Below are 22,854 nucleotides of genomic sequence, written 5' to 3'. Positions count from 1 at the left end.
CACTGGGCTATTCAGCGGTGGGGAAACCAATTCCTTTATTTGGATGACCTTTGGCCACTTGCATTTGTAAAATATATTTTCATCATGCCAAAAGTGCATGACAGCAGAAAACTGCAGGTAGCTTGGAGTCTCCCCTCCCCCTTTACTTGAGGTCTGTGTTTCTTTCATACTCTGACCTTGAGTGGAATGTATCGAGAATTCTGCAGATTGCCCTTTTAAATTTGGGGTACACAACACAAGATGTTGCAAAGGTAAGACAGAGTAATCAACAGTCAAATAAGCCTTTTTGATGGTGTCTGTTTTTATGACCTTGTGACTGTAAAAAAAGAAAGAAAGCTAGATGAATATATTGACTGCTAACAAGCTCCAGAGAGGAACCTGTGTGCTATATTTGCAGTTTAAGGGGGAGTGAAAGTATGCACACAGACACTTCATTCTTCCAAGGGATCTGGGTAAAAGTTGAATATTGTAGAAGTCATCTGCACTTTGAGCAGTGCTGTCGCTGGGGAGGGGGTGCTACTGGGTTTGCCCTGGGGTGAAGCCTCCAGAGGCACGCCATTGAGGCTCCAATCCTGTGTGTGTGTGTGTGTGTGTGTGTATGCAAATGCTCATGGTGTGTGTGTGCCAAAGTGGTTCTTTGATCCAGGTGAAATAAAGACTAGTTTCACCCCTGCTTTGAGCACTGAGTTGAAACAGGAGTGTCACTCTTCCAACTTCCTCATTCAGTCTTATGTATTTTCCAAGGAAAAGAAAAGTACGGTAACCACTCTCACCACCTTCAAGAGGTCAGTGAGTGGTGCGGGGTGGGGTGGCAATCGAAGATATTATGGGTGCCAGGAGAAGATATCAAGGCTGCCTTTGCAGTCACAGGCACCATGGTGGCAACCCCGTTTTGTAATATGCTCCCGCAGAACAGATTTAGGGTGAAAACTCTTGGTAACTTTGTTCATATGATTTTTAAAATTTGTAAGCATCATTGTGCTTCCTTATAATTTTCCCCCTTTCCCTATTTAGAGCTGGATAATTATTTTATTATACATTGTTTTATAAAGATACCAGTAACTTTAAAGTCCCTTCTTTCCAGGATACAGAAATAACTGGTGCTGCAGCAATTAAGAGGCTGTTCAAGAGGCAATTAACAGTCTATATGTCACTAATCTCCCAGATCCTGTCAACAGGAAACAATATAATGGGTAAGACCTTCAAACAGGAAATGTTTAATTAAGATTAGAAAAGACCTATGCCCTCCCCCCTCAACTTCCACCACAAGAGCATCTGAAGGATCATCTTGTCCTAAGGAGAAGAAGCAGTAACAACTTGCTCTAAACAGATGTTGTTTTTCCCCATTCTAATTTTTTAATTTTTTTAAATGGATGCTTATTGTTGTAATAATCCTATGTAAACTTCTCTGTGAGGTCCTCCTGGAAAGCAGAATATGGACACTCTAGATCAGTGTTTCCCAACCTTGTGCCTCCAGATGTTTTTGGCCTACAACTCCCATCATCCCTAGCTAGCAAGACCAGTGGTCAGGGATGATGGGAGTTGTAGGCCAAAAACATCTGGAGGCACAAGGTTGGGAAACACTGCTCTAGATAACAGATAAATAGAATAGATAATATAATAGACAGATATGCCGAACAGGACTTACTTGTGAGTAAACCTTCCAGAAGCATCTTGCTCTCAGGATGGTATTGTTGGATAATATAATGCTATTCCAAGTGCCACATGAATCTCCTATTTGAATTCCGCTTTCAGCTCTGGAAAAGCCCTGGCTCAGCAGTTGTAAAGACCTCTAGCAGTGAAGCAAGCTGGCTGAACAGTGTGTGGCAATCTGTGTGAGCGACTTCACTTCCACAAGCACAACTCAACATGGGTTGATCTGCAGTATCCAGTGCTGTTTTTCTAGAAAAAGAGGTGCCAGAACTCACCATGAACCTTGTTCTCTTATAATGGCAATGGTGCCCACCTGAGGGGTGTTGGAACTGAGTTCTGATGAGATCTGCTGAGAAAAAGGTCCGGCAGTATCCCACAAAACAAGGCTGACTCCCCTCTCTGAACCTCTAGCATGAAAGAAGAAAGAATAACGAAAGCAGTTTCTGAACAATAATTTCTCTTGTAGTTTGACCTCCTCTTCTGGAACTTTCAGAGGGTTGTAGCTCAGTGCCAGAGCACATGGCCAGCAGCATTTGCTGCTTTTTTAACCTGAGAGGGCCCGGCCCGGGACATGACCACTTTATTAGAAGAGCTAGGCTCAAGCAATAACTGGTCCAAGATTATCTAGGAAACTTAGTTGCATGCTAAACCACAACACTACTCCACCAGCTCACTATTCTATGACTTACAGTTGACCCTAATAAATGCTAAACTGATGATAAATTTAATGAGGACTTTTCTTTCTTTTTTAAAAAGTGAACTGATGTGGAAATGTGAAGTTAAGATTAGAAAAAAGAGAAAGAAACAGAGAAACAAAACTGATAGATTTGCCCGTCCCTATTCGGTGTAGAACACTAGAAATAGAGGAAAGTATATTTAAATGGAAAATTCAGGTTACCAGTAGTGAGGTGGGGGCAATAGTGGAGGGCCAGCTGTTGGTACCAACCCCTATTGTGAGCTTCTCAGAAGATTCTGGCTGGCAGCCCTTGATAGCTGCAGAGGTGCTTAGAAGTCCAACAAGAGCGGCAATATCAGCTCTTCTGATTACAGCCTTGTGAATCCCAGGACTTTTCAAATGACAAAGGCTCTCTGGGGTGTCCTTTTAAAGTAAGAGAGCATCTGTGTGTTGTATTTGAATGCAGTGTTTAAACAGAAGCAGCATGTAGATTCCAGTTATGTTCACCATTTATAACACATCAAGGTTTTAGAAGAGGCACCACAAAGCCGAGATGAATTGTTACTGAGGCTGCAACTAGATGTGGAGTGGGAGACTGGTGATTAGAATCTCCTGTGGATTTTCTGCTTGGTTGTTGTTTATTTAAAAGGATTAATAGTAGCCAAGAAGGACCGGAATCAGATTGGGAGTGTGGCACTTAGAAGCGTGTGAAGTTTCACCTTTGCTCGCTGTGTATCCTTTCCCCATTCAAAATGGCTTCCCAAAGCTGCTATTTTCCCCTGCAGGAAGCAGAACCAATTTTAATCAGGAAAATAGGAAGACAAAAAGTTACCTCTGCGCCACTTCAGAAGCATGGTTCAATCGGATTCAGGGTCCACTGCAGTGGTGCCTATTAATCTTTCTTTTTAAAAAGCTGTGGGATAACTTAATCATGCATCTCCCATGTCATGACTAGACTGGCAGTGAAAGGAGAAATATGGGAGAGCATCTTTATATGTTTTGCCTGAGATCTGATAGGTATGAGTACTAGTGGAAATATAGAGTTGAGATAACAGTTGCAGTGGGTCATTGGGTGGAGTGTCTCAGAAGGATACCATCAGTTAACAGAAGGTTCATTTATATAACAAAGGGAAGAAAAGTTGGAAAGAACAGCAAAGGTTGCAGGATTTTGATAATGATAAATCTAAATGTGTTTTCTGATCTTCTCCTGGCCTCTGCACTTTTTGATACTGACCTAGAAGGCAGCATTCTGCGTGGGTTAAAAGGTTATTTGTGTGAATAAGGAAGAAGGGTTTGTAGCTAAGAAGAGGAAATCCCAGCTGATAAGCGGATTCAAATTTTCAGGGGAATATAACATGTTTTTCAGGTGAAAGTTCAACAGATAAATGAAACATGATAATTGAGTCTGTCTCCGTTTGTGTGGATTGTTTAGAAAATAGGCTATTAGACACTGTGAAATGTTTTTAATGGCAGCTATTTTACAGAACAGCCCCAAGTGCAGCAACCTGGCATAAATTACACCAGACCCAGAGTCTGTCCACGAAGGCTTGGGATCGGGCAGCTGCCCAGTGGAATGGAAATGAGCCAATGAAAGCCAACTTAGCATCACCATAGGAATTGTGCGCACCTGTGAACATGCAGGTCCCCCACTGCCCTTCTCAGGTGTGTGTGGACTGCAAGTGTACACAGAGACAGCACATGCGAAGTGGCTCAAAAATGGCAGCCCAGGAATGCAAGCAAACAGAACGGAGCACACACAGCATCCCTAGGAACTCTAAGTATATCAGCTGATACACACATGTACCTGAGTCTAAACACCCCAGAACAAGCCCTCAAGGGTGAGTTATCACCTGTGCTTTTCTGCATTTGCTTTCCTTTTGACCTTACTGTTACAATCCTCCAGCATCATGTGTATATGTGTATGCAATTAGGGATGGGGAAGAAAAATTCATTTCACATTTAAAGGTGAACCTACCCAATTCACACTTTCTGAATCAATATGTAAACTGAAACACAGCAATATTTTGAAAGTCACACTTACTTGAATTTTGCACTGCTGTTCTCCAGCCAAGTAATGTGCACAAAAAATGCATATGCAAGCATAAACTGTGCATAAAACTGTACATTGTTTAAAAGAACATGCAAAAATGTATATTGGGATGAATTACATAAAAAATGTGTATATTATAAGAAATTCACACTCAAATGCTGATGAATTTTCATGAGGACTTTAAAAAAAGAGCAAAGTAATGTGGAGAATGGAATTTAATATTGGAAAAATGAGAAACTGAGATTTGCTGATCCCTACCTGCAATTCAGGATAACACTCCATGCACCTGATGAAATGGATTGTAGTAAGTTTTAAAGTGTGAATGTATTTCCACAAAAAAGGAACAAAAGAAAGCCTGTATAATTTGGTGTTACATGATTTCACACTGTTTCAGAAATGGGCTCTTTCAGACCCTGCCTTCTAGGCATGGAGTCATTTTAGAATGTTAGAAATTAACAGAGAGAGAGAGAGAGAGAGAGAGAGAGAGAGAGAGAGAGAGAGAGAGATATGCATGTTGCATTTCACTCACCCTGTACAATTCATTGCTAGTCTCCATCATAGTTACTTAGCAGAATTTTCATAGGTCCCTGAGGTGTGTTTTCAAAGATGATTGTTTCTGTCAAATTGTTTCTATCTCTTACATACAAAACTTTTCTGATCCTTACTCTCTTGTCATGTCTCATGTGTCATCTGTATTTCTGCCATGACTGGCCTGGATGCCTGGAATACAGCCTTTAACAGATATCGCTCCTGGATATTGTGACTGGATGCTTCAGCCTCTGGCTTTCCTCTGTTCCTGTCCCAGTCCTATGACTTCCTCGGCTGTTTCTGGTCCCAGTCTGTCCTAACCTTATCTGTCTTTTTGCCCTGAAATTATAGGGTGCTGCCTTGGATACTGATCTCTGGCTTGGTTATCTTAATTCTGCAATTGTTTAGGTCCATAGTACCTGGCTACCCTGTTTAAGCTGATCTAGATAATTTAGGGCACCTCCGGACTGTCAGTATTATCTGGGCATGATCCAAGAACACACTTGGACATTTCGCTTTGAGCAATTAAGAGCTCTGTCAGCAAAGCACAACGATCCCCATTATAAAAATGAACTGTTTGCAATTAGGACAATGACAGGGACATGAATTCAGAAGTGTGGAACCAGCGAATGATTAAAGGGAAGACGTATAAACACTCTGCTAGCAAATGGGGATGGATGCTTATTGTTGTGTAACTGTCCTGCAAACAAATCAGAAAAAATGCTCAACAGAGGGTAGATATAATCTAACCTCCATAGCCTCCGATTCTTCGCAGATGAAATTAGGGGCACCCATTGCAACAGCTGCTGGGGAGCAGGAGTCAGCTTTCTCCCACAAGCCCTGCTTGTGGGGTTTCTGCAGGTGTGCTTTCTGGTCAGATCTAACAGGGTTGTTATGTTCTTCCCACCTAAAGGTTGTTCTCTCCCTGCTAAATTACAGTGTACTCCTAACCATATCAACTCAGAAGTAAGTACCTGTGAATTCATTAGGGCATATTCCCAGGTTAAGTGGGGCTACAACTGGAGCCTTAGTTTTTCTGAGATCCTTGTCTTGCCCTGGCCATTCATAGATGTTACCCTGTCCTCCCCCATGCTTCTTACCACTTCATGGGGAGTTTTTTTAAAAGTTTCCATAGGAAGGTGCGTTAGTCAAACCCTTAGCTAGCCCAGTATTGTCTCTAGTCTGGCATTTTGTTATTCTTTAAGTTATGACATGCTCCTCTCAGTTGTTCTGACTGGCAGAACAGCTCTCCAGGAATTCAGGTGGGGTGTCTTTTCCCAGTCCTACCTGCATATGTTGTCAGGGAATCAAACCTGAAACAGGTGCTCTGCTACTGAGTAGCTACAACTGTGGCCATTCCCCTAAAAAATGAAGCAAGCTTCTGGTCCTCATGGTTCTGGTTGAATGTAAACAGGACCGTAGAAAGCTGCCTTACACTCAGCCTGACCTTTGGCCCATTGTAAGTAGTACCATTTGCAGTACTGTCAGCGGGTTACCAGCAGGGGAGCCCGAGAACTTTGTACACGCCTGAGCTTCTTAGAAGATGAGTGGGATACAAAGGTATAAAATATGGGTGGCTAATAAAAAGCAATACCACTCCCACATCACCCTGTACAACTGGCCAAAGAGGATACCCTGGAGGGATGGGCTTTCTCAGATGGGCTTTTTGGGTGAGTGCTGCTGTGCCCTTGCCTCGAAGGCCCCCATTTCCCCTTCTCCTCACCCAGCAGCAGCTTCAGCACCTCAATCACCTGCCTCAGTACTGTCTCACTCCCGGCCATAGCAGCAGCTTTGCGCTATGCTTCAGGCCCTCATCTTAGTAAGGCCAGGTAATGTTGCCTGTTGTTTTAGCTCCTAACAAATATCAACATCTGCAGTGTGGAACCTGGGAAGAGAGTACTATGTGACCATGGATGGCAGCCATTTCCAGCCTAGCATGATTGCCTAGGGTTCCATCCTTTGTCATGGTGACTGATTATTCTACCGTATCCCACAACCCCCCCCAAAAAAACACACAGTAGCAATGTACCACTAAGAAGGCAGGAACACTTTTAGTGTTACTGACCAGTGAAACAGTAGTTTCAGCAGTGGCATTGCTGAAGACCTAACTCCTGACCACTAAAACTAATCTTCTCAATAGAAAAGGGGGAAATAGGCAAGCTTACCAATCTGTCTCTGCTTACACATGACAAATGGCCGTGTATGTTCACGTATTTCCCATCTCTCAGACGAGGGAGAACACCAGCATGTCTTGATTTATTTCACTAAGCAAGGGAACATAGGAATTGTCATCTCAGGTAATAGATGGGCTTGATACTCTGTTCTTGGCTTTTTTTGTTTTGATGTTCCAGGGAGATATATATAATGCTAGGTGGTACAATTATGAAGTAACCTTTACATAACTGCATTTCTTTTCTCTCCCGTCTGCCGTCTATTCTTTTACAATGTTTTTTGCTTTTGCTTTTGGATAGGATAACTAAAAGTGAACGAAAAGAAAGATGATATAGGCATTCTTTTAGATTGTTTCCCAAGAAAAGCATCCATAAGTGCCTCCAAACTGTCAGTATTTTGCGGGAGGGGGTCACACCAGAACTTCAGGTTTGCGCAGCTAAGGTGCATTAAAGGGCTCTGCCACCATTGCAAATCAAATCCACTTAAAAACTTGGACTTTTGCAGTTTGGAAAGTGATGGGGAAATGTATTGAACAGTGTGGGCTGAAAGAATGATGCACAGGAAGATATGGGCTGTGTACACGCGATACAGCACAGTTCCCCCCAAAAGAACTGTTCTGGAAATTGCAGGTTTGTGAAGTGTAAACTACAGTCTCAGGATTCTCTTCAAGATGTATGTGTGCACGCGCTTGCTTTAAATGCATGGTTTGTATGCAGCCATGGTAAACACCTTGCAAGCAAATCAGAACGAATGTTCAATAAAGACCAAACTCTGGGAATGTTGTGGGTAACAGGAGAGGATATATTGATTAATATTATCCTTCCTTACTCGTGCTAGCAAGTTTCTTCATACAGCAGAGTGCATTCCCCTATTACACAGCAGGAAGCTGGTTGCAGACTCATTGGAATCTCTTAAGATAATAAGCAATTCAATCTGGGTTGCCCAGATTGGGATATGTTCCTGGTAATATCCCTTGAATCCCTCCTAAAAGAATAAAGACACAACAGTCTTATTCATAAGTAACAAAAAGAAGTTTACAGTGGTACCTTGGGTTACAGACGCTTCAGGTTACAGACTCCGCTAACTCAGAAATAGTACCTTGGGTTAAGAACTTTGCTTCAGGATGAGAACAGGCAGAGGAGGCGCAGCGGCAGCGGGAGGCCCCATTAGCTAAAGTGGTACCTCAGGTTAAGAACAGTCCTCCAGAACGAATTCAGTTCTTAACCCGAGGTACCACTATACTCACGATCAGGCGGAGCACAGTGTGATCCCTGAAGACAGGCTTTAGGATTAAAGTTACAAATAAGTACAAATAGTTTTACCCCATATGGGAGGTAACCCAGTCTAAGTGTAGCAGGAAGCAGGCAGGATGAAAAAGAAGGGAGGTGGCTATGTGACTTGGCCTTTACCAGGTCTGGAAAGGTCATGCCCACCTACTGGTCACATGCAAAGAAAGGATGCTCTAGCCAGGTGTAACAGGAAGTTTGACTGGCTGGACCAACATTCCCTGCATGTCCACTCTAGCAAACAGGTAATGTTATACTTGACTGCTCCAGTGGATTACATCCCATACAAACACAGTCTAACCACCATGTACACTTTTGTGCAAGCAAATTAAAATGACCCCCAGGTGGCGCAATGGGTCAGTGTGTCTGGCTGTTAACCAAAAGGCTCAAGCCCACCCAGGGATAGCTGTGGGCATTGCAGGGAGTTGGACTAGATGACCCTTTGGGTCCCTTCTAAATTTCAACTCTGTTTTTCTGAGAGTCTGTGAATGCTGTATAAGCAGGTTGTATTGAGGAGCCCTGTGTGTGAGTGTCAGAGAGAAGGAGGCCTTCTGAAAGTTTAATAAAATTTTGGCTGGAGCTTTTTGCCTTACAGAAAGCCTGCATCTGCTGAAATTTCTTCTTCCACCCATCATAAACATGCTGGAACCCTAATCTCCTTTGCAAGTTTAAGGCCCACTTTTAGTCTGCCACACTCACCACTCTTTTGATAAGTACTGGGAGGGTGCGGGCTGAACAGGCCATCAGTGAGAGTGGAATACAAGCTTGATGTGTTTATACAGCCAAAATGTGCACCTTTATTCTGAGAGCTGATTCATGCAAGATAGCCATCTGCTGTTTTTACACAGGAAATAAAAGATGGTGTTGTTAGCATTTAGGCAAGTACAAGGCACCTGGCACAGAACCGGGGAGGCATTTCTTCAGTCCAGAAATGTAGTAAGCACCTTTGTTCCTCCTCAGCTGCCTACAGAGAGAGATACAGCTAAGGAGGTATAAAACAGCCATACCACTCTGGTGAGGTATGCATGAATTAGGCCTTAGTTAAATCAATCGCTGATCAGCTGCATAATGGCTTTTCCTGTGCTCTTATCTCTTTGCCACTTTTTTCTGATAATATGTCAAGGGGTTTAGCAGAAGCTAATGTACAAAGACCTAGATCTGCTTGTGAGATCTGCCGTTTGTGTGTGTGTGTGTGTGTGTGTGTGTGTGTGTGTGTGTGTAATCCTTCCCAAAATACAAGCAATACTTGGTATTAGGAATTTCAGCTCATGGTCTCTGTTTCTGCATAGCGTATAATCAGCTCAAGAGCAGAACATCTTTAGTACATTTTTATCTACAACCCTCAATACTGAGGGGATGGAAAGAGAATCTTCTGGTGAATTCTGATTCAGATGCACATGGGTGCCAAAGACTGTCCTGTGCTTGAATTTCTCAGAAGCCATTTTGGTCTTGGAACAGTTTGTTAGAACAGCGCACATGTCAGTATATTCTGTCTCTGAATTATCACATGCTTGGTTTTCAGGTTCATTCCATGTCCTTACAGAACTTTGGAGTGGCACAGAGGAAGGATTTGCAAAATCTCTGAAGCAGCATTCCCTTAAATCACTGTGGGAGCCAGCTGTGGCTCTTGACAGGCTCAAAATAAGTAAGTTGACTTGTAAGTTGCTTTTAAAAAATCTCTCAGGGATTCTTTTTCTTTTTTTCCTTTTTGATTCAGCTGGATCTCCTCCAGTATGTCTGCTCTGACTATGGCAATCGAGAGCCGCAGTTGGAAAGCATTTCTCAAACTGCTGCAAGCTGCAGACTGCCATTTGGTGGCTTTTTCTTCCTGCCAAAAAGAGTCAAGTTCTACTGAAGCTTTGACAGCTGTGCCTTGTCATGAAGAAAATCCTCCTAAGAACAGAACAAATGATTTATCTTGATAGTCCTATGTAATGACCAGTTTTATTTGCAGAATGCTTTCAGCGAGTTGTGTATCACCCCCCCCCATATTTCCCCTAGCAACAGACTGAGAGAGAAAGAGAGGGAAATAACTTATATTTTTTTTTAAAAAAAACAAACAAACCCAAAAGCAAACCACCCACAGTTCATCAGGGTTTGGTTTTTCATATCTTGTGAAGCCAAAACGTCTGGCTAAAGATGATTGGCATGGAGGAGGAAATTGGGATTTGTATTGAGTGAACACAGAACTAAGGCAATTACATCACATAAAAGTGCCAAATTATATTAACAAGGAAGTGTGCCACTGAAGTTCCTCAGAACCAGTCTGCCTAATACCGAGCCATACGATTGGTCCATCTAGCTTAGTATTGCCTCAACTGATTGGCCATGGCTCTCTAGAGTTTCAGGGCACTTTCACCCTACCTGAAGATGCCAGAGATTGAATGTGGGGCCTTTTGTAAGCAAAGCAGATGCTCTGCCACTCAGCTTCATCCCTTTCTCCTATTAAGGGAAAGAGGAATTTATTATTTCTTAATCTTTGAATCTTCTGAATAACTAAGTTGTTTAAACATTACAACATTACAATATTCAAAAGAAAAATGTTACAAAAATAATACTGGGTTTCCTTTTTTATGGTGGCATTAACAGTTGTGGCCCTGTTCTGTTTAGCTCTCCACTTCTCCCCCTGGCAATGCACTAATGATAGATCTGGGCGTCACTGACACAGATAATGAAGAGATTGTTCTGGGTTTATCCCTTTTGACTTGATAGCTTCACACGCATATGGGAAAAATTCATTTGCTGTTTCAATTACTTCTGTAATTAAGTTGATCAAACATAATCCATATAAATTACCTAAATTGAATTTGATTGACTTCTCAGTCCCATGAAGTGAATAGGGTCATGTAAACCATACTGAATAGCTACACTAAACATACTTCATTTTCAAAACTTTGAATTTGCCAGAAAAAATAGAAATGCATTTAATAACACTTTCTAGAGGAGCACTCACTATACTTAAGTCTCAGAATATTTGTTTCTGTTTATTAAACTCTATACTCCTATTTCTGTTTAGAAACCTTTCTGTTTATAGAAACCACAACTTTTACGTATTCCGTTTCTCTTTTAAGGGAAAAAACAAGAAAGAGCCTAGTAGTACCTTGAAGACTAACCTATTTATTATGACATAATATTTCATGGACTGGAGTCCACAAAAGCTTATGCCATAATCAATGGGCTAGTCTTTAAGGTGCTGCAAGTCTCCCCATGTTTTTTTGCAACAACTAACCTATTGCAGGAATGCAACCAAAATGGGCACACAAATACATATATTGTAAGCATACAAGGCTTGCTTACAATGAACACAGACATATTGTACACTGGTAGATTTATACATTTCAAGTATTGTGCATGCAGGTGCACAAACTATATAGTCATTAAATGTTACATGTGAATGTGTGTGGCACTAGTATTTGTTCACACAGATTGTAGCATGTACCGTATTTTTCCCTCTATAACACGCAGATTTTTTCTCCTAAAAAGTAAGGGGAAATGTCTGTGCGTGTTATAGAGCGAATGTGTGGTCCTTGGAGCCGTTTGTCCCAAGTGCATGGCAAAAATTAGGCAAAAATCATATTGCGCCGTCACGGAGAAGAGGAGGCTGCTGCTTTCCTGCATTCTGCCTCAGGGTCTTACTGCCCACCCTGTTCTGTTTCGTTTGCTGTTTGCTCAGACGGAACAAAGAGCAGTGAAATCCCCTCCCCTCCAGGCAACCCCTCCCCTCCCCTCCAGGCAAGTAGAGAGGAAAGCAGAGCGTCCGTGCTCCGGTGCTGCTGCTGCTGCTGCTGCTGCGTCTGGGGACTCGGCAGGCAGCGGAAAACATGCAGATGAGAGAGAGAGAGAGAGAGAGAGAGAGAGAGAGAGAGAGGGCTGGCTTGGGTGGGTGGGTGGACTTTTGCCTTCCTTTCCCCCCCCTTTGAACCCCTCTCCTGCATTCTTAGCCAGCTGCTTCTCCGCACACCCCTCTCGTGCTCCTTGTCCCTTCTATATTTTTCCTTCCCTCCCCACTTAAAACGTGGTTACAAAGCACGGATCCACATGGATCCTCAGGATCTTTGCATTGGGTCACCCCAAATTCACCATCAGATCACATAGCAATGATCTGATGCAAAAACAGGGCTGCAATGGTGCAAAAACGTGGTTACAAAGCATGGATCCACATGGATCCTCAGGATCTTTGCATTGGGTCAGCCCAAATTCACCATCAGAGCACATAGCATGTACATGGCTACAGCCTGCCCCCCAAAAATCACGCACCCACTGTTGCCTGGGGCTGCAATGGTGCAAAAATGTGGTTACAAAGCATGGATCTACATGGATCCTCAGGATCTTTGCATTGGGTCAGCCCAAATTCACCATCAGAGCACATAGCATGTACATGGCTACAGCCTGCCCCCCAAAAATCACGCACTCACTGTTGCCTGGGGCTGCAATGGTGCAAAAACGTGGTTACAAAGCATGGATCCACATGGATCCTCAGGATCTTTGCATTGGGTCAGCCCAAATTCACCATTAGAGCACATAGCATGTCCATGGCTACAGCCTGCCCCCCAAAAATCACACACCCACTGTTGCCTGGGGCTGCAATGGTGCAAAAACGTGGTTACAAAGCATGGATCCACAGGGATTCTCAGGATTTTTGCATTGGGTCACCCCAAATTCACCATCAGATCACATGTCTGTGGCCACAGCATGAAGCACAAAAATGATACATCCACTGTTTCATTCAGAATGTTTTTTCCCTTGTTTTCCTCTAAAAACGATGTGCGTGTTATGGTCAGGTGCGTGTTATAGAGCGAAAAATACGGTAAATATCTCTACTGTCATCAGGGATGTAGACCTCACTGCAGCTCTTTGTCTAGATTCGCACCGTAGTGTATTTCCTTTCCTTCACATTTCCCTAACTATTAATTTCTGCATTATATTTGAGCTTTCACACAATGTAAAAGCCACTTTTAGAAATCCAGTGGAATATAGTAGAAATTTACCACTCGCTTCTGTATTCATTTGTTCCAGAAAAAAATCCATTTAGAATCCCACTAACCTAAAGTTGCTTCCTGCAATTTTTGAGGCTGAAATATGGCTGAACTGTGCAGAAGGGGTCAGGGAAAGCAATATTGTCCAATGGCGTTCGTTGTTGTGTCACATCACATCCACTGGTGTGAATGAAATTTAGTAGGACATGCTGGTATAGTGATTCAAAAGCCACAGTTCCATAATGCAACAGGTACTGCAATGTGAAAGGAACATTAGAAAACAGGGCAGAAGCACTAACGTTATAACCAGGGATATTGAATGCAATATTCCCCATATCTGAATATTGTCAAACATTTGACGGTGTTTGCCACCATGGAATACGTGAAACAACATTTAACTCAAGGTTAGGGAAACTGCAGCCTTCTAGATAGTATGGCCAATGGCCAGAAAACGGAGTTGTGGTCTGTAGGGTCTGTAGGGCCACAGCATTTTTTAAGATGTATTTCCATTCAATATGGCCTGGATCATCAGTAGTCTTGGGATATAATTGGATTTCAATGATATATCTGAAAGTTGGGAGCATCTACAGAGCTGAGCCACATAGGGGTTGACAGGTGTCTGCTTAAGGACACAGCATGGTTCATGACCACAACCAGGTCCAGGCTGCAGCGTCAAATCTTTATTGAAGGGCAGTGCATCACAATAATAGACTTTGCAGGTCCATTATATCCTTGTTCTCTTTTAAATTCTCGACAGCTTGGCTCTTTTCAGATTTGAAAAGAGGTACCTTTGAAGTGAACCAGCTTTCAGATTCTGAATGTTCAGAATCATTGTATGTCTAACTCCAATGTAAAAGGTTTGGGGAAGTTCTTAGCAAGCACAGTTTCAGTAACTGTAATTAGAACTAAAAGGCGTGCATAGCACTGAATCATCAGATAATGCTTAAGCTGTGGTGTCACATCACTGTATAATTGACAACTTGCTGTGCAGGGGGGAAAAATGTAATAATAGCGCTTAGCTGTTATGCAGTTTTCCTGGAAATAGCAGAAGTCATGATTCATGCAGAGAATAGAGGCAACTTCACGGAGTTTACTAAACGTTTGCCTCAACAACCCAGTTCCATTACTTTGAAAGCAAAAGGCAACTGGCAATGAGTGTTGCTTCTGTAGGGAACAGATTTCACAGTTTTACATTTGTGTATCTTTCTAGTGTTGTTTTTGTGACTGGGATCTGTTGGCTTTTTGTGCCATTTGGCAAACAGGAGGAACAAGTCCCAAGAGGAATGATGGTTAAACATCTACAAGTGAGGCCTGCAACAAAATGTTACAGTATATCCACGTCACCTCCTCATAAGGGAGCTCCTTTCAGAGTTCCAGCCAAGCAGCAGTGCTTTTCTCTAGGATATGTAAGCTGATAGAAGCACAAGCTGGACATTTACAGCTTTTCTTAAACACCCTTGCACTTACGCAGACCATTTGGCATCCTGATACCATGTTCTTGTTTCTTAGAGACTTGTTTTGGCTTCATTTCTGTCAGCATTTGCCATCTTAAGTTCTCTGTTAAAGAGAGTGATGTATCAGGTTGAGTATGTGCTGAACACTTCACAATGTTTTTGCCAGGCAGTGCCCAAAAAAGAATGTAATAAAAGTGGTTGTTCCCGTTTTACAGAGAAGTTACTAAAATGGATTAAGACATCCATTATCCTCTCGTAGACAATATATGGATACTTGGCTGATATGGATGTTGGGCAATATTGTGAAAACCCTTGTTGCCGATGCCATGACTTTGAGCATCTTCAGTAAGGAATAAATTGTATCAGTAACACATTGGTTTACTTGAATAACACCATATTCAGTAAAGTTTCTTTTTAAATAGAATTGGTAACTGGTGGCCTTGCAGATGCTAGACTCCAACTTCCGCGATCCCTGACAAAATGGCCTTACTGACTGGGGCTGATAGGAGTCGTACAGCATCTGGAGCGTCACAGGTTTTATTTACAGATAGGTAGCCGTGTTGGTCTGCCATAGTCAAAACAAAACAAATTCCTTCCAGTAGCACCTTAAAGACCAACTAAGTCAGTTCTTGGACCAACTAAGTCAGTTCTCTATATTGGACAAACAGGCCAGACCTTACGCCAAAGAATAAACGGACATAAATCGGACATCAGGAATCACAAGACAGAGAAACCAGTAGGAGAACACTTCAATCTCCCAGGACATTCTATACAAGATCTCAAAGTAGCTGTTTTACTACAAAGGAATTTCAGAAATAGACTGGAAAGAGAAGCTGCTGAATTGCAACTTATCACCAAACTTAAAACCATGGAGAGACCTGGTCTGAACAAAGACCTTGGATTCTTATCTTATTATACATGACAAAGCCATTTTTCACCTTTTCACCCCTTGCTTTTTCCTGTAAGACCTATTGCAGTCGTTAAGAGTCGTCAACAGGCTCATCACAGCTATCTGCCAATCACCCATTCCCACCACCCTTCTGAGTAATACCCCTCCCCACCTTCTCACTATATAGAAGGGTCTGGAAACTTCTGTTTCAGTGTATCTGAAGAAGTGTGCATGCACACGAAAGCTCATACCAAGAACTGACTTAGTTGGTCTTTAAGGTGCTACTGGAAGGAACAGGTTTTATTATTTATAATATATATAGATATATGTTTTATATATCTAACAAATGTCTGATAATATTTCTCATACAAGAGACATTATTGTCTGGAAGACTATGAAACAGGAGGAAAATATATTTACAACTAAACCACTAGGTGGCAGATAAACCATTGCATAGCGTTTGCATCTTAAAGCAGAGTTTAATCTTGCCTTTATAAATGACACTAGGGAGAAACATGAGTTTAATTTTTGTTCAATTTTTAAAACATCTCTGTGGCTGCTCTTTGAAACTGTGCTTGGGAACTTTTAGAGACACTCAAACTGTGAAGGAGAGTGTATTGGCAAATAAACCTGGGGACCTGCCTGTGGCAGAGCTTCATGCTCCGGCACCGGGGGGGGGGGGGCAGAGAGCAGGTGGGGCTGGGGCTGGCGTGCATCCCGGGGGCGTGGCACGCATCCTGGGGGCGTGGTGTACCGCCCGCAGGGGGTGGCGCCCAGCGCGGGGGGGGGCAACCGGTATTGCACCCCACCGGGATCGTCCTGCTGGGGGTGGTGCGCTCCCCCTGCACGCCTCTTCCTCCGCCAGTGGGACCTGCATGGCTGAGTATCCCACAGTAAGAACTGCCAACTTTCCAGTTAACCAGTGTAGCAACACCTTCAGGACTTTATTAGGCTATAATGTTTACCCCCCACCCCCAGGGTGTGAAAAAGCTTCTGGATGCTTTTCAGACAGCAAACTTCAGGTTTTGGTAAATCAGTTTCCCCTAAGTTGGCAACCCATCATAGATGTCCATGCTTATTGATTGTTTCCACATCTTCCTTAATTACTTGGAGCCACACATTGATCAAATGTAGAGTCCTCTGAATTTTAAGGCATAATTTTGGCTTGAGAATATTTTCATGACTTTGAATATTTTCTTGACTTAAACAAGATTACATGTGGGAGAATTTCCTAACTTGAATTGTTGGTTTTCCTTTCAAGTTTCCCCAAATAATGCAAAATCAAGTAAATGCATATGTTACAAAGGCATAGCTATTTTGAGAAATATTTATTTTCTTTGCCATTTTCTACAATGCATCTCCCCTAGCAATACCAGAATTGCCTTTATGTATCAAATGAGTGGCTCTTAAATACCAGAAGTTTCTCTTGGACGGTATGAGAAAAACCAATCTCTAAAATTCCATAAAGCATAATTCAGGCATGGAATTGGGAGGGTCTCTTAATGTTGGTATTTTAAATAAATAAAAAATAAATGTGTACATTGAAATCAATAGCCTTAGAACAGAAGCTCTGCTAATTTATCTGTCCCATATCAATGAGGCTACGATGTTTCTCTCTGTGATGACAAATCCACCTAAGCCAGGACCATTTTCTCTGCTTCATGTTTCATGATGAGTAACAGCAGGAGAAATGAAACAGAGTTTATCCTAATAGCAAGCTAGGAGACAAGGATCTGGTTTATAATGACATGTGCATAGCAATTTCTGGACACATCACTTATGCCTCCATTACTTCCTATCACCCCATCATCATCATTTGTTTCTTTATACAGTGGTACCTCTGGATACGAACGGGATCCGTTCCGGAGCCCCGCTCGCATCCAGAATCAAACATAACTAGCAATGGCATGTCTGCGCGTGCGCGCATCACTTTTTGTCGCTTCTGCGCATGTGTGTGATGTCATTTTGAGTATCTGCTCATGCGCGAGCGGCGAAACCCGGAAGTAATGCGCTCCGTTACTTTTGGGTTGTTGCAGAGCGCAAGTCGAACTCACTCAACATGAAGCATATTCAACCCGAGGTATGACTGTATGCCACTTTTCTGAAACATTGCACCCAAAGTATGTCTGTGTGTCTGTGTGTTGGAGAACTGTATCCGACCAGTGGGCAGCTGATAGCAAGGGATAGCAGCACACAGAAGCTTCAGTGATCACCAGCTGGTCATTGTGGCTTGTGAGGCGCTGTGCACTGAAGACCCACCAGCTGATCATTGTGGTTTCCATGCTGTGCAAAAAGGGCCAAGTGATCAGTTCCCTGCCACTGATAATAGGAAATAACTGAATCCATGTCAGTTTTCACACCAGCATACTTCTAAGACAATTACCTTACATGACAATGTCAAAAGCAAGTGCAAGAATCCTCCTGCAGGAAGATCCATGGCAGCACCGAAAGCCAACTCTCAAAGTGGGCCCGTTGGGTCTCTGTTACCTTCTTCAGATCACTAGCCTCTTTTCTAGGGATGATATTTTCTTGTAGCACTAATGTCAGCCACGGGAGGTAAGTGGCAAACAGCTCAAGTATCACTTTGAAACTTTATGCATATTGATATTCCCATAGGCAAGATGATATGCGCATTAATAAGAGTGCCATTATTTCTCTGTCTCTCTCCTGCTCTCTCTCTCTGAGCTGAGACATGAACAACAGCTGTCAGGGATTGATCAGATGAATTTCTCAGTTGAAAGTGAACTGAACTGAGAGTGCTTGGCAGTCTGGTGCTTATGAGGATAATATATATATTTATGCTAATCTCACCCCCTTTCTCTAATGTGGCAGGAATGTATGCCTATGGAATACATTGTATAGAACAAGGGTCACCAATGTGGTCCCCCCAGATGTTCTTTGACTCTAACTCCCATCATTCCTGACTATTGGCCATTCTGGTTGGGGCTGATGGAAGCTGGAATCTGATAACATGTGGATAGCACTATGCTGGCTACCATTGGTGTGGATACATACATTGTGGTGGTGGTGGTGGTTATGATAATAATTTATGCTATGTTGATTCAAAGTGCATTAATTGTGAGTCAATAGATCTCCTTTTTTCTTCTGCCCAACTTTATACAACGTTGGTGGGAATCTAGGAGAAGCCTAATAAAACCGACCCATTTCCCCCGACGATGAAAAGGCTTTGCAGAACAAATTGCCTTGCCAGATTCCTCATCCTGGGATTTCGTAGCAGTTTAAATTAAGTTTAATATGTCACCCTGAAATCTTACTTTCTTCAATACAAATTCCATTTGAAACCAAGCTCTTTCTCTTCTGTTCTCTGCTGACATCATTAACACTCTTCCTTTTGTTGCCAGATAAGGCAATCAATATATTTGGTTAAACAAATATTGCTATTGTTTTTCTGTGCAGGTCTGTGATGCCTAAGCTAACTGGCAGACAAACATTTTCAAACCCATCACAATTAATTGTCACCCATCAGAAGAAATTTCACTATCCTGTATTTATTACGCCAAGAGATACAAATGGTCTCATTTATACCTATCTAAGGCTACAAACCATTATGGCTATGCTCTGCCTCCATGGTCAGAGGCAGTAATCCTTCTGAATACTAGTTGCTGGAAATCACGGTTGTAGCACGGCAGGGAAGTGCTTTTGTGCTTTGATTGTCCCTGCCATGGGTATCTGATTGGCTACTCTGAGAACAGGATGTTGGACTAGATGAGCCTTTGGCCTGATCCAACAGGTTCATCTTATGTTCAGATTATTGAATTTATAGGGTTGGATGCAAACTTAAGTATGCTCAACTAGAGGGAGTAACTTAATGCTCTGCTCTAACCATGTCTTCCATCTGGATCCAACCTATGAGATTATTCGCTCTGTCAGTAGTTCTTATCCTTTTATTGCTGCTTTGTACACATGGCTTTATTGTTGTCCATAAACCCAAAATGCAGCGAGGTATAGTAAATCATTACTATAGAAGTTCCAGAAGAGTAATGGGAAAGGAAGTATGGGAAGCATCCTTTCCCTGCACTTTCAAGTCATATCCAAGTAGATGTGTCTATATTTGTGTTCAGTGAATACATCTTCCTCTTTAGATAAGATCTGAAAGTGTGGTGAGAAAAAACTCAGGTTGCTTATGCTTCCATTCTCCCTACTTCTTCAGATTATCTAACCTGCTCTAACATCCAGATGCTCACTTCCTTGGAAAGAAAAGAATAAGTTGCATCTTGATTCCATAGGCCAGTTTTTCTCAAGCTCTCTGATGAGGTGGACTGGCACCCCCCCCCCCAGTGTGCCAGGAACCAGTACCATATATGGTCCCAAAAGTCAAATATGGGCTGTAGTGGAGTCACTGGGGACTGGAAGCCAGTGGCTTGTGGACAGGTACTAACTGGTCTGTGGACCACCACTTTGACTACCTCTCTAGACTGACTCTGGTTTGGGGATCAGGAGGTAAAAGAGTCTGAATCCAGAATCCAGAGGAGCTGTATGCATCATCCTAATGCTGAATGACCTTCCCAGAAGAAAACAGCAATAATCAGAGTTTAGTGTCAGATGTAGACTGGCTCCAAAGAACACCATCAGGTGAGAGTTAAAAGCCCTTGAGATTTTAAATACAGAAGCAAACAAGAAATGCATCACAAAACAAGCAGTTGTTTTTCTCAGTAATGCAGAATATTCAAAATGGATCATTACTGAATAATCTTTTTTTGCTGGGTGAAGATAAGATTGATTAGTACAGCCAGTGAATTCATTCACAGGAGCGGAGGGGTGAAGGGTTGGATAGAGCTGATGAGCTTCCTAGGAAGGGTATAACAGGTTTAGGTAAATTTCAGCCAGCTTTTCCAGTTTATTGCTGTTAAGTTGATGTTACAGCACAATTGCCTTTATAGCTGTTTTTCATCTGTTTTATTAGATGAGTGTAATTGTTATTGTGCACTTGTATTTTGTGTTGTTTCTTTTATATGTTTATATACTTATTTAAAATGTTCAAATATTGTCCACGAAAAATGGAATCTACAGCAGTTCACAATTAAAGTTAATGTACACCATCTTGAATATTCTGTAGAAAGGTGGGATACGCAGTGAAAAGTCAGAAGTCAGGGTTTTTTTTAACCAAATATAATCCTCATGAGGAATTAAAAATTAAGTCTGTTTTCCTTCATTTATGTGAATGTAGCTGGAGCTGACCATGGTACTAGAAACAGAAGATACTACTGTTCAAGCAGGTATTTCAGTCTTTTTCACAGCAAGGAACACAAGAAGTTATAAATTGTGAACAGTTGAAGTAACCCATTAAACAATTCATCTCCATTTCTCCCTCTTTTTTTCATCTCAGAAACTTCAGTGGGTGCGGTGACATTTATGAAATGAATATGCAGCAGAAAAGAGTGTGGAATCCACTTAACCATTCAGTGCTAAGAAACTGGTGTGCTGGGATTTTTCAACTGAATGATGATAAGGAATGTTAAGGAGACAGGGCTGACAACGTCCTGGTAAACAGACATGTATCATATTGTGATTCATTATCTCAAGAACGCCTAATAGCTGTTTGCTACAAGCTATACAGAGTACAAAATTAAATTGTTTTGAGAGAGTGAATGTGTTAATTTTTTTCTTTCCCAAATCATATTAAGGAAACAAGAAGTTATGTTTCAGGAGCCCCATGCTGACAGTTAATGGAAATGAACATGAAGATGGATGTTGTTTAATCAATAATTTCATTTTAAAAGTTGCCTGTGATATTTATGGTTGGACATCTCCTGCTCATTATTTGTGAGTGTCTTTTAAAAATGGAAAGATCATATAGCAGTGCCAGCTTTATCTGATGGTATATCAGCATGCAGAGTACTGACATTTCTGAAGACTGACAGGTCAGTAAGTGGATTCTGCTTCTGCATCTATGGAAGTAGAATTTCGCTTTGCCTCCTTGGCCCGGAGTCCCACAAACCAATTACCGGGAATCATCTCATTAAAATCAGTCTGTGATCCAGAGAACTGTGTGTACGGCTGGGTCACATTGTTGACTATGGAAAGCAAAGATTCGTGAGGACAAGCCACTTTCTTGCTGACAGATGGAAAGCCTTCTTGCACTTGCCGGATCATCCCACCTTCCAAAAATGCAATTACACAACTTTGAACTAGGGTGAAGGCCACAGCAAACAGGACAACCACTGCTCTTCATTCCATAAAATCTCTTCATGTGTAAGATTCCAACTCTCTGCAGAACATTTTCATGGAAACTTTTGCACAAGTAGACTCTCTTCTCCTCTGCCCAGGTACACAGCAACTGTAATTTTTGCTGATAGTTCAGCAGTTTGAAGGTGCTAGGGCAAGGAACTGTCTGAAGCCCTGGAAAGCCACTGTATTAAAAATACTGGGATAAATGGCCCAATGGTCTGGTTTTAGAGTAAGGCAGCTTACTTACATTCCTAATGAAAAGGCTGCCCAGCTTTACACTAATTGCAAAATCTTACATTACATGGATCATAATCTGATCTGCCATGCCTATAGTTTCTTTACAGCCCCACTTTTTTCCCTGCTCCATCTTTCCAGTCTTTAGTGCGATTGACAAATGTGCTGGGGCACCTTTCCACTCACAGTTGCTGACAGAATATCACCAATCTCAGGCCTTTCTTTTGCATAAGCTTATTCTGCTAAATCGTAGATTGCTATGCTGTTAGGGTGGGACTGCATTACAAGGGATTCTGCCTTTGAATGCAGCGTGAGCCCTGCGCATGCAATGTGTGAAGGAGACCCATACACAGAACAAGGCTGCAGGGCCATGTGCCTACTCCCAAAGTACAGGTGTTATGCATGGGCATCTTCAAGGGAACTCCTTGACATGTAGACTTTCCATGGGTATCGAATGTTGTAATATGGAGAGTGAATTAGTAGTCTTTCCTTTGCAGGTGTGCATAAAAGGTAAAGGACCCCTGACAGTTAAGTCCAGTTGCAAATGACTCTGGGGTTGTGGCACTCATCTCGCTTTACTGGCCGAGGGAGATGACATTTGTCCACAGACAGTTTTTCCAGGTCATGTGGCCAGCATGACTAAGCCACTTCTGGCGAAACCAGAGCAGCGCACGGAAAAGCCATTTATCTTCCCACCAGAGCGGTACCTATTTATGTATTTGCACTCTGATGTGCTTTTGAACTGCT

General features: G+C 42.2%; 1 protein-coding gene across 4 annotated transcripts in view; it reads left to right on the top strand.

Moving 5' to 3' along the window:
* LOC310852479 (uncharacterized protein) overlaps positions 1-22,854 on the top strand; it is a 151,813-nt gene that overhangs the window by 77,647 nt on the left and 51,312 nt on the right. For 2 of the 4 annotated variants that reach the window (XM_083756071.1, XM_083756070.1), the window contains exons 5-6: positions 1,085-1,193; positions 9,888-10,022. In XM_083756071.1, coding sequence (XP_083612197.1) covers positions 1,085-1,193; positions 9,888-10,022 — 244 coding nt within the window. Of the gene's footprint in view, positions 1-1,084; positions 1,194-9,887; positions 10,023-20,872; positions 20,922-21,031; positions 21,290-22,854 lie in introns of those variants that run through there. The other 2 variants (XM_083756069.1, XM_083756072.1) reach the window with 2 other exon arrangements.

The sequence above is a fragment of the Podarcis gaigeae genome, assembly GCF_964106915.1.
Source record: "Podarcis gaigeae genome assembly, chromosome: 9".
Lineage (NCBI taxonomy): Eukaryota > Metazoa > Chordata > Lepidosauria > Squamata > Lacertidae > Podarcis > Podarcis gaigeae.
Note: the sequence above shows the minus strand (reverse complement) of the source record. Positions and strands in the feature narration are given on the sequence as shown.